The 12,344-nt window shown below is 41.0% G+C and overlaps 1 protein-coding gene across 11 annotated transcripts in view; it reads left to right on the plus strand.

The window, feature by feature from the left end:
• LOC101594698 (NXPE family member 4) overlaps positions 1 to 5,367 on the plus strand; it is a 76,432-nt gene extending 71,065 nt beyond the window's left edge. For 10 of the 11 annotated variants that reach the window (XM_045146408.1, XM_045146407.1, XM_045146406.1 and 7 more), the window contains 3 exons: positions 171 to 232; positions 1,846 to 2,049; positions 4,478 to 5,367. In XM_045146408.1, the coding sequence (XP_045002343.1) occupies positions 171 to 232; positions 1,846 to 2,049; positions 4,478 to 5,013 (802 nt within the window). In that variant the 3' untranslated portion in view covers positions 5,014 to 5,367. The remainder of the gene's footprint in view (positions 1 to 170; positions 233 to 1,845; positions 2,050 to 4,477) is intronic. The other variant, XM_045146415.1, reaches the window with a different exon arrangement.
• Positions 5,368 to 12,344: the final 6,977 nt, after the last annotated feature.

The raw sequence follows: 12,344 nt of genomic DNA on the forward strand, positions 1-12,344 counted from the left end.
TTTCTATGGACGAAGAGATGAAGAAATGGAAATTTAGTAAAACCTGAAATTCTAGACACAGGAATTGGTTTATGATCAAAAAATAAGAAAAGCACTAAGTAATGTGAATTCTTGATTGCTCCCTGATTTGAGACCACTTCCACATTAATTTCTAAATCTGTCTTTTATAGGTCAAATGTAGGTGTGGAGATTATGGCAAAATCCAATGTGATTAGTGTCTCCAAATGCAACAGTAAGTGCTTCTGCGCTTAAGGGTGATATTTAGTGCTAGAATCAAGGCAAGGTCTTTCCCTTTCTATTGAACTTTTATGGTCAGTCCTATCACCATTGTCATCTAAGGCAGACCAAGGTACCAAGTCCATCGGTAAAAAGTTGCAGTCCCTCTGCTGTCATTTACCTGCCTTAGTAACTGGCCCTTGTCACCCCTGTCATCTTTACAGAATAGAACTTCCACATTTATATTTACTAGTTTTCTTTAATTCACTTGATTTAAAATAGCCTTTTAAAACCCCATATAAAATCATTTAAGGCAACTGAATCTTTGCCTCTAAGCTCAACATGAAAAGCTTGCTGAATACTAAACCACATACCCACACTGAAGTAAAAATATGTACCTGATTGTAGAACAGGTACTTTTATTGTGTCTCAGATATGCATGCATTCATACATGCTAGGAAAATACTACACTACTATTCTTTCTTATTTTTTAATGGAGAACTTGAATATATGAACATACTGTAATTTGGTGGTGTTCCCATCACAGTGACCTCTTTGGTCCCCTCTTCACTGTCCTCATTCCACTGAGGTTCCTCCTCTTTCAAGGTAGTCCTTCCTCTACTTTGTTGTCTCATTACATCTTTCTGCTTCCACCCACTATGTCAAAATGTTGACGGGCTCAGAATGGTGCAGGTCTTGGGGAAGTATAGGTAATCATTATGGGGTCCTGAATGCACCAGTCCATGTCACGACAGTGCCCCCAAATCTGCCTTCCTTCCCTATGGCTCTTAAGATTCCTTCTACCCTCTCTTCCCCAATGTTACCTCTGCCTCGGAGGGTGTTTTAGAAATCTCCTACACAGTTGAGCTCTCGGCAGACACTTATTTTCTGCTTTGATGAGTTTGAGTCTCCTCAGTGTCTGCTGCCATCTTCACAGAGAAGGTTCTCTGGCTAGCATTGAGGGCAGCACTCATTTTCAAGTTGCCCCTTCCCCTGTAATGTTCCTCAGGCCCTGATGCTTCCAAACTTAAATCATGAATAACCATAACCTCAAACCTGCTGCCTCACCATCCCAGTCCTTCGGACTCTTCATAACCAAGGAATAAATGTACATATCTGGCCTTTCTTGGGTCTCCATTTCTCTCCCCAGGCCACAGATATTATCTGCAGATTGGCTTTTAATATGTTTTAGGTCACCCTACCTCTACCTCAAAGAATTTATATTTTGCTGGCGACATTTAAGACACTGTGTGACAAACTTAGGGGCAAAATGTGCTAAAATAATAGCCTGAATGAGCTTCCATTCTATGCAAGAATCAACAGTGTTATTTTCATAGCAAAACTGGCATATACTTAAATGTTACTAAAATGTCTTTTTTTTCCCTTAGAGAAAACATGTGCTTTCATAATAAGCATTAGTTAGTATCATTTCAGAAACTCACATCAGAGAAAATTTTTCCTAAAAAATAGGCAATCCATTATGAAGATATTTGAATAGCCTTTTCTATCGCCACCACCACCCACACTCCTTTTAAGAAGGTACTTTAGGAGGAGAGATGGAAGGCTTTTAATAAATGCTGGTGAATAACCTGATGTTTTAGAAATTCCATTTTGCTGACTCTTTGGCAGAAAAAGCAATTCCAAAAGAGAAATGCAAGCTTGGAATGGTCTCCACTATCCCCAGTGGGCATGTCTGGAAAAACATATGGAATCCTGTCTCCTGTAGCTTGGCTCCAGTCAAAACGAAAGACTGTCTGAGAGGAAAACTCATCTATCTACTGGGAGATTCCACCATCCGCCAGTGGATAGAATACTTCAAAACCACAATCAGCAGTACGTTTTAGGAGATGTTATTACTTATATCTCTTCCAGAAAGTTCTATTTTATTTCAAGGGAAGAAAAGGATATGGAAAAGTATGCCTCTTTATCATATTCCTTGATCATGATACACTAAAAATATTTGCATGTTTATCTTTCCTCTAAAAGAATACATGTATCTGACTAAAAGGAATCCAGTGTAGAATGTGTTTATTAACCCTTAGTCCTAGAGAATTTACACTTCAGAAGTTACCCCGCATGCTTAGGAAGTTTTTGGTGGAGCTAAAGATGATTTATATTAAACTGTCCCCTTTTACAGTTGGTACACTGAGGGTGGATTCTAGATGCCTATGGCCTGGGTCCAAAAAGCCTGGTGTCACAATGTGTCTAGTGACCTTAGAAAATTTGTTTTACTGAGCTGAAGAGATAGGTTAGCAGTTAAGACACATTCCTGCAAAGCCTAAGGACCCAGGTTCAATTCTTCAGGTCCCACATAAGCCAGATGTATATGGTGGTGCATGCATCTGGAGTTTGTTTGCAGTGGCCAGAAGCCCTGGAGTGTCCATTGTTGCTCACTCTCTCTTCCCCACCCCTCTCTCTGTCTCTACTAAATAAATAAATAAATAAAAATATTTTTTTTAAAAAAAGATTAGAGCCGGGCAAGGTGGCACATGCCTTTAATTCCAACAGAATTCCAAGCAGAGGCAGGAGGATCACCATGAGTTCAAGGCCACCCTGAGACTACATAGTGAATTCCAGACCAACCTGAGCTAGAGTGAGACCCTACCTCAAAAAACCAAAAAAAAAGAAAATTTGTTGTACTATCTTTCCCCTTACTCTCCTCATGTGTTAACTAGATATGGAAAGAACACCTGATAAAAATGTGACAATATGTTTGATACATCTAGAACATTAGCTGTCACCAAGTAAGCTCCTTTTGGTGTAAGCTAACATTGTTTTTGGTGCAGAGGCAAAGCAGTAGTTTGGCATCAGATAGGCACACTGTTTAAAAGCATGGGGTCTAGAGTTGAACAGACTAAAGCTACTGCACTTAAACACAATGACCTAGAGCATGTTTTCTGTTTCCTCTTCCTCATCGACCAGCATCTCTCTCTTGCAACTTCACTCACTGGCTTAAGACCGTAAACATAGTCTTTTCCTGCAAAAATGTGTTTATGATCATTGACTCCACATCTTCCTCAGAAGCTGTAGCTATAAAATAGCTGGACTTGCTGGGCATGGTGGTGCACGCATTTAATCCCAGCACTCAGGAGGCAGAAGTAGGAGGATCACCATGAGTTCGAGGCCACCCTGAGATTACAGAGTTAATTCCAGGTCAGCCTGGGCCAGAGTGTGACCTTACCTCAAGAAACCGATAGAAGAAATTGCTGGACTTGATACTGTAATAAGGTTTTGATTGTGATGAAAATGGAAGGGCTTCATGATACTCTGTTCCTATTGAGCTTATTTTCAGAGGTATCAGGATTAAGTAGACTATTTTCATAAGAATTGGGGGTAATTTTAAGTGCATATTTTGTCACAAGGTGTAATCTTGGGTAATTTGACTCCCTTTATTGATTGTGCAACATGACAGTTGTGTGAGTGTGTGTGTGTATGAGTGTGTGTTTTGTGTATGCATGTGCGTGTGAGAGTGTGTGTTTGTGTGTGTGTGTGTAGCTGTGTTTTGTTTATGGATGTGAATGATTCTGTCAGTCTAAATGCTTCAGGACTTCTCAGCTGATCAGTAACATTGTAGATGTACTTATATCATTCCATGCACATGGAACAAAACAGAGTATATATTAGACTTAATGTAACTACAGAGTGGTTGAGGAAATAGGTTTACTTGGCTTCTTAATGTAAATAACATCTATTCGTAGCTTTCCTATATACCCTCAAATGAGCTCCATCTACGGTTAACAAGTTGCATGAAATAGTATGCTCAGACTAACCATATCAGCCTCCTAGCATGTTGATGACATGCTAACCATCCCCAGTACAAATCACTCTATAGGACAAAAATAAAAACAAACAAACAAAAAACAGTAAAAAGCCAGGCATGGTGGCACATACCTTTAATCTCAACACTTGGGAGGTAGAGGCAGAAGGATCGCTGTGAGTTCGAGGCCACCCTGAGACTACATAGTGAATTCCAGGTCAGCCTGTGCTAGAGCAAGACCCTACCTCAAAAAACAAAAACCGAACAACAACAACAAAAAATTTCACTCTATAGGGCTCTAAACAAGGGCTCTTACATTATATAACACCTTTAACTGTTCAAGTAATGTTCAAAGCTACTCCTCAGTTAGGTCTATCATAAATCAGACATGATTCGTTTGTTTAGCTCTTAACACCAAATCTTTTCTCCTATCTTCCTCTTATCCTAGTGAGTCTTTGTTAACGCTCTTCTCCTTTCATTTTGGCATTGCTGATGCGCCACCAGCACTGAGGCCCGTGGACCTACAGGAAACTGGGAAATTGCAGCACCAGCTTTTTGTGGACTTGGACGGAGAACTCAACATCCAGTGGCAAAAGCACAGTTACCCCCTTATTGGATCGCTGGTTTATTCTGTCAAAGAGATAGAGAGCATCGCCCGGATAATTGACAGAACTGGAGGAGGGGAAAATACTATCATTGTCATTTCTGTGGGCCAGCATTTCAGGCCCTTCCCCATTAATGTCTTTATCCAAAGGGCCCTGAACATCCACAAAGCAGTTCAGCGTCTTCTGATGAGAAGCCCTGACACTGTGGTCATCATCAAGACAGAAAACATCAGGGAGATGTACAATGATGCAGAAAGATTTAGTGACTTCCTTGGTTACACTCAATATCTTGTCTTAAAGGACATTTTCCAGGATCTCAATGTGGGCATCATTGATGCCTGGGACATAACAATTGCATATGGCACAAATGATGTGCATCCACCACAACATGTAGTTGAAAATCAAATTAATGTATTTTTAAACTATATTTGCTAGGTATGACATATCTTGGAAAATCATTCATTTAAGCAAAAAGATACATTGAGTCCTGCTATCTTGACAAGTGCCAAGTTTTCCACTGAACTTCCATGTAGTTTGAGAATATGGTCTGCACCGTGGCTGATCTGATCTACCCATTCTACAAAACAGAGTATTTCTAACTGGGCTTTGCTTAAATATGATGCTCAAAAGAGCCAGTGAGGGGTCTTCCCTTCTTGAATGGACCCATGCTGTGCCTCGCCCCTGGGAAAGGAGATCTCCTGTGGGGAACACCTCCCTCCATTGGTATAAATTCAGAGCAATAAAGTAATTGGATAATCTTCAGAGCAATAAAGTAATTGGATAATCTTCTCAGTGCGTTCTTGAGTTCTGTTTGCAAGTATGTTGTTGAGAATTTTTGCAACTATGTTCATCAGGGAAATTACTCTGTAGTTTGCTCTTTTTCTTTTCTCCTTCTATATTTCTCCACTCCTTCCTTTTCTCCTTCCTTCTTTCATTCTTTGTTTTTTTTGTGTGTGACTTTATCCAGTTTTAGAATCAAAGTAATGCTTACTTCATATAATGAGTTTAGTAGTGTTCCCTGCCTTTTGATTTTGTGAAATAGTTTGAGAAATATTGGTATTAGATCTTCTTGAAAAGTTTGGTGGGGGCAGACTGGAGAAATGGCTTAGTGGTTAAAGCATTTGCCTGCAAAGCCGAAGGAGCCAGGTTCGATTCCCCAAGACCCACATAAGCTAGATGCACAAGGGGGTACACACATCTGGAGTTCATTTGCAGCAGCTGGAGGCCCTGGCATGCCCATTCTCTTTCTCTCTCTCTCTCTCTCTCTCTCTCAAATAAATAAAGAAAAATTAAAATATACTTATATTTTAAAAGTTTGGTAGAGGGACTAGAGAAATGGCTTGGTGTTTAAAGACACTTGCCAGTGTATCTCATTACCCATGTAAAGCCAGATGCACAAAGTGGCACCTGCATCTGGTTTTTGCTTACAGTGGCAGGAGGTCATGGGTGTATCCATACAGACTCACTCTCTCCATCACTCTCTCAAATAAACAAGACTATTTTTTTAAAGATAAGTAGAATTCAACAGAGTATCTACTGAGTCCTGTGTTTGGCTTCCTATGGCAGATTTAATTCCTAATTCAGTCTTATTACTTGTTACCAGTCTGCTTAATTATTTGTATTTTCTGGATTTAATTTTGATAGGTCATATGTACCAGCTTTTTGTATATTTTGGGATCAATGGAAACAAAGCATTATGAAAATGCCATCATAAAACCTATTAACTTGTATCCTAATTTAAAAACAAAATAAATAAAACTTAAAAAAGAAAGACATATTAAAGGCCAGAGAGATGGCTCAGCTGTAAAGGCAATTGCCTGCAAAGCCTAATGACCCAGGTTTGATTCCCCAGTACCTACATAAAGGCAGATGCAGAAAGAGACATATGCATCTAAAGTTTATTTGCAGAAACTGGAGGCCCTGGCATGCTCATTCTCTGTGTCTGTCTCTCTTCTATCTTTCTTTGCTTGGAAATAAATAAGCAAATAAAAATATATTTTCAAAAATGCATTAAAACAAGACTGAATAAAATATTTTTAGCAATTTTAACTTCATATATTTTGTTATACCTAAATGCATTATAAAAATCTTTTTACAGGGCTGGAGAGATGGCTTAGCGGTTAAGCGCTTGCCTGTGACACCTAAGGACCCCGGTTCAAGGCTCATTTCCCCAGGTCCCATGTTAGCCAGATGCACAAGGGGCCACACACGTCTGGAGTTCGTTTGCAGAGGCTGGAAGCCCTGGCGCACCCATTCTCTCTCTCTCCCTCTATCTGTCTTTCTCTCTGTGTCTGTCGCTCTCAAATAAATAAATAAATAAAATTTTTTTTAATCTTTTTACAAAACTATTTTGGGAGCTGGAGAGATGGCTCAGCAATTAAAGGTGCTTGCTTACAAAGCCTGATAGCCTAGGTTCAGTTCCCCAGTACCCATGTAAAGCCAGACACACAAAGTCAAGCATATTTCTGGAGATCAGTTGCAGCGGCAGGAAAGCCCTGGTGTGCCTATTCTCCCTCTCTGTCTGTCTTTTTCCTCTCTCTCTTCTCCTTTCCTCTCTCTTTCTCTCTCCATAAAAATATATATAATATGGTCTCTTTCTCTCAAATAATTATATAAAAACTATAAGTTTTGCATTCAAAAGTTATATGGATGTTAGCAGGGCATGGTGGTGCATGCCTTTAATCCCAGCACTTGGGAGGCAGAGGTAGGAGAATTGCCATGAGTTCGAGGCCACCCTGAGAGTACATAGTGAATTCCAGGTCAGCCTGAGCTAGAGTGAGACCCTACCTCGGCAAATCCCCCCACCAAAAAAAAAGTTATATGGTTGTCCCATCAACTTTTTTCTTTGCTAAAAGGAGGAAATGTCCTTGAGCCTATAAGGGGGAACAAATTCTTCCTTATCACTTTTCCCCCTAAGGAGTTCCCCTTCCCTAAAAGCCAAGCATGAGAATGTGACCAGCACTACACGGTGGGTGCATGCACACCTGGAATGGGAACTAGACTGACCAGCCTACCACTGCCCACCCCACCCCACTGCCACCGCCAGTCCAGTAGTCTTAAAAAAAAATATTTGTTTATTTATTCATTTATTTGAGAGAGGGAGCAAGAGACAGATACAGAGAGAGTAGGCACGCCGGGGCCTCTAGCCACTGCAAACGATCTCTAGGTACATGCCTTACTTTGTGCATCTGGCTTTTTGTGGGTACTGGGGAATCAAACCAGGTTCCCTTGGCTTTGTCAGCAAGTGCCTTAACTGCTGAGCCATCTCTCCAGCCTAAAGACTTATTCCTATTAAAAATAAAAATAAAATGGCTGGTGTGGTGGCCCATTAGATCCCAGTACTCAGCAGGCAGAGGCAGAGGCTAGAGAATTGCCATGAGTATGAGGCCACTCTGAGACCACATACTGAATTCCAAATCAGCCTGGGCTTGAGTGAGACCCTACCTCATAAAAACAAAAGAAAAGGAAAACAGTCTGAGTCACCATGCACCCTTCAAGGCCCCTCCTGCTAAACAAGAGCGTTACCTTCTTTCTGTCTCTTAGGCTCAATAAGAAAATCTTTTTAGGGCTGGAGAGATGGCTTAGCGGTTAAGCGCTTGCCTGTGAAGCCTAAGGACCCCGGTTCGAGGCTCGGTTCCCCAGGTCCCACGTTAGCCAGATGCACAAGGGGGTGCATGCCTCTGGAGTTCATTTGCAGAGACTGGAAGCCCTGGTGCACCCATTCTCTCTCTCTCTCCCTCTATCTGTCTCTCTCTCTGTGTCTGTCGCTCTCAAATAAATAAATTAATTAATTAATTAAAGAAAATCTTTTTAAACTTCACCCTGTGCCCATGGATTTCATTCTTCAAATTTATGAGACAAGGACTGGAAGCCAGTGACTCAGTGGATGTTTTGTGTGAGTGTGAATGTCCTGCATGCACCCCAACTCCCTGAGTTAAAAGCCCAGCCAAAAGCCAAAAATGGTTCCATTGTGCTCTCAACTACTCCCCAAATTCCCCTATCAGTTGGAGAAGTTTGTTCTTTCATAAGTTCTTTGAGGTGTTTACCGAGCAGAGACTTGCTCTGTCTTTTTCTCTGAAGTCCTTCAGCGCTGACCTCTGACATCCCTGCTCACCAAGTTCATGAGTGAAAACTAGTGAGAGGTAAAGGGAGGATGAAGTATCAGGAAATGTCTATCTCTGGAACTCAAAGCAGCATGTGAAAATGATAGGTTGTTACAGAAATTTAGGCAAAAGGGGAGGAAGTTTGGTAGTACTTTGTTTATACTGCCTATCAAAATCCAAAAAGAAAGGCTGTTTCTTCTTGATAAGCTGTGGCTCCTTCTTTAAAAACTTGCTTTTATTTTATTTTCTCTCTGTGATTGTTCATCTGTTCTGTTACAAATTGTTTTGTAGTTATTTCCTTCAAATTAAAACATTCCCTCCTGGGGTTAAGAGTTCCCATCCCTTCCTCCTCCTCCCACCTGGGCAAGCCTAGACCGGGTCTACGATTCTGGAATCACATCCTGTTATCATAACTGGGCAGAGAAGCGGGAATGCCACCTCCCCTCAGTCCCGGCCTTAGCACCTCACCCAAGGACCATCCCTTACATGGAGTTTCCCTCGTCACCCTCTGGGGACTCCCTCTGTGATGAAAGTGGAGAAAGCAAAGGGACTTGATCTCCATAGACAGCGACTGCTCACTGGAGCACAGGCAGGGCCCGCAGCCTTCCCACGGGTTGGGGCTGAAGCCCAGAGCAGGAGACCGGTTGGGGCCAAGCAATGCAGTGAGTGCAAACCTCTTCTCTGGCTTGAGGCCACAGAGGCATCTTTACAGCTGAGCAGACTTTTCTACAAAATGAGGGGCGAGAAGAACATAAGCGAGGATGGGAGTCAGGGAAAACAAGGCGGGAGCCAGGCCCTTCCCCTTGCTAATGAGAATGTTAAAGGGGCCTTTCATTGAACAGGTGTTTTTTTTGTTGTTTGTTTGTTTGTTTTTGTTAGGCCCAAAGTCTAAGAAAGATGTTATTACCAAGGAATTTGACCTTCATTCCCAAGCCAAGCCTCTGTTTTAGGTCAAGCTTGTCTCAGAAACTTTTCAGAATTTTATTAACCACCCATGCCCCCACCAAAACAAAAGATGGCCAGGAGTGGTGGTGCACGCCTTTAATCTCAGCACTTGGGTGGCACAGCTAAGAGCATCTACATGAGTTTGAGGCCAGTCGGAGACTACGTAGTAAATTCCAGGTCAGCCTAGGCTAGGATAAGACACTACACCCTTCTCTCTCTGGCCTTTATCATTCCCTTTTGTCTCCCAACTCCCTAGTCCATACACAACCCTCTATCCCCTCCTTTCTCTCTTCCTGTCCCTATCTCTGTCTCTCCGTCTTTCTTCCTCCCACCATTACAATAAAGTCTTAAACTCACAAAAAAGTGCCTCTATCCTGAACCCAAAATCCGACAGAAGGAGGTTCATAAGACTCAAGAGGCTCAGAACCCTACATGATTTGCAAGCCCCTCCCTGAGGCTATAAAAGTAGTAAACAAATGCTGAGGGAGGAGACTGCCTACTGGAACTGTCCTGAGTTGGGCAGTGAGTTATAGAAACGCAGCGTTCCTGAGACATCACTGGTGCTCCTTAAGTCAGCCCTCGCCTGTGAGCGTGTGAGTAACCCGAATAAACTCATTGGTTCACCCAGCTAGATGTATGTGGAATTGTTTCCTTTGTCTACCATGAACGTCCTATCTGAAGTGAATAGGTATTTGTTCAAGAAAAGTCACATGGGCTGGAGAGATGGCTTAGTGGTTAAGACGTTTGCCTGCAAAGCCTAAGACCCAGGTTTGATTCTCCAGGATCCATGTAAGCCAGATGCACATGGTGGCACATGCAATGGCTAGAGGCCCTAGCGCACCCATTCTCACTTTCTGTCTCTCTCTCTATGTCCCTCTCTGTGTCTTTAATAAATAAATAAATAAAAATAAATCAGAAAAATAGTCACACAACAAATGTCAGTAGTACATATTTGCAGCTGATATTTGTTTGGCTTCATGTGTGACATCGAAATAGAAAATGTCTAAATTTGTCACAGGAACAGGGAAAATGATAGAGAACAGTGTGGTCTGGAATTAGTCTGGAAAGCTTTCTGGAGAAGGAGGCTCCTAACTTATGGACTGACTATCAAGTTTGGATCTGTGGCAGGGCAAGCTATAATGTCATAAAAGCAGAAATGTCTTTTTAATTTGTCTCTGGATAGAAATGTATCTGTAAGGAAAGTATAAGAGAAAAGCATAAGAGAACACCGGACTTTGATCTCTACAGGCAGACTGTTTATTTATAGAAAACAGCAAGGGGCAGCAACCTTTCCGGGGGATGGAGGCTGAAGCTCTGAGCCAGGCTGGGGTGCAAGCATGTAAGGAGGATCCTAAGAAAAACAGACGGTGCCAGGTGCAGTTGAGAAGAGAATTGTAGCTGTTTGTGTCCTTGTTCAGAATAGGTTTCTTGAGCCAGGAATGTCTAAGGAAGGATACTCTAATTGTCTCAGATATGATAGAGATTAAAATGTTAATTAATTCTGAAATTTAGGTTTAAGGGATTTTTTGCATAATTCTTTAATTTTTGTGTATTATTATTTATTTACTTGAGAACAACAGAGAGAAGGAGAAAAAGAGAGAAAGAGAGAGTGAGAGAGAATGGGCGCACCAGGGCCTCCAGCCACTGATCAAAAACTCAAGTCTCTTCTTTAGGGGGCTGGAGAGATGGCTTAGTGGTTAAGTGCTCTCCTGTGAAGCCTAAAGATCCTGGTTCGAGGCTTGACTCCCCAGGATCCACGTTAGTCAGATGCACAAGGGGGCGCACACGTCTGGAGTTCGTTTGCAGTGACTGGAGGCCCTGGCGCACCCATTCTCTCTCTCTCTCTCTATCTGCCTCTTTCTTTCTCTGCCTATTGCTCTCAAATAAAGAAATAAAAATACCCAAAAAAAAATTTTAAAAAAAGAAGAACCAGAGGAGATGATGATTTGATTTTAAAAAAAAAAAAAAAAGGTCTTATCTTTAGGAGAACTAATGAAAGTATGTTAGGCTGACAGGCTAAAACTTTGATTAGTCTTGATAATTTATCAGTTGTTTATTTTATAAATATAATTAAATTATGTTTTATATAATTATGTTGGTTATATAATACAATAAAATATATTTGATATAATTAGGCCATTTTATTTATTGGAATATGTTTATAGCAAATAACTAAAAAGTCTTACCCAATAGGAACATATTTGAGAGTATAACATTTAAAAAACTTAATAGTTGTAAATAGGTGTCCTATGTAACAAAATAAGGACTTAGTTTTGATTTTCATGTCATAATTAGATAGAGTTTAAATAAATAAACAAAAGTAGTTAAAATATCTTGATCTTGTTAACTCTGATATTGATATGGGAAAGTAAAAGAACCAGCACCAGAGACAGAGTGGAGAATCCCTCTATTATTACATCAGTGTGAGTCCAGGGAAAATCACTTTTTGAGCCTGAAAAAATGGTTAATTAGTAGAGAGATGATGGTAGCTGTGTTCTGGAGTTAAGAGGAATAGTTTGAGCTATGCAAACAATTAAAGCAAGAGAAATAACGAGAAACAGCTTTTTAGAAGGCAGGCATATCTCAATTTTGACATATTTAACAGATACTGTCTTTAACATTCTGTTTAAATTTACTCACACCCTCACCCACGGACCGTGCCCGCACCCTCACCCACGGACTGTGCACATACCCTCATCCATGTACAGTACTCATACC

This window comes from Jaculus jaculus, chromosome 3, assembly GCF_020740685.1.
Source record: "Jaculus jaculus isolate mJacJac1 chromosome 3, mJacJac1.mat.Y.cur, whole genome shotgun sequence".
Lineage (NCBI taxonomy): Eukaryota > Metazoa > Chordata > Mammalia > Rodentia > Dipodidae > Jaculus > Jaculus jaculus.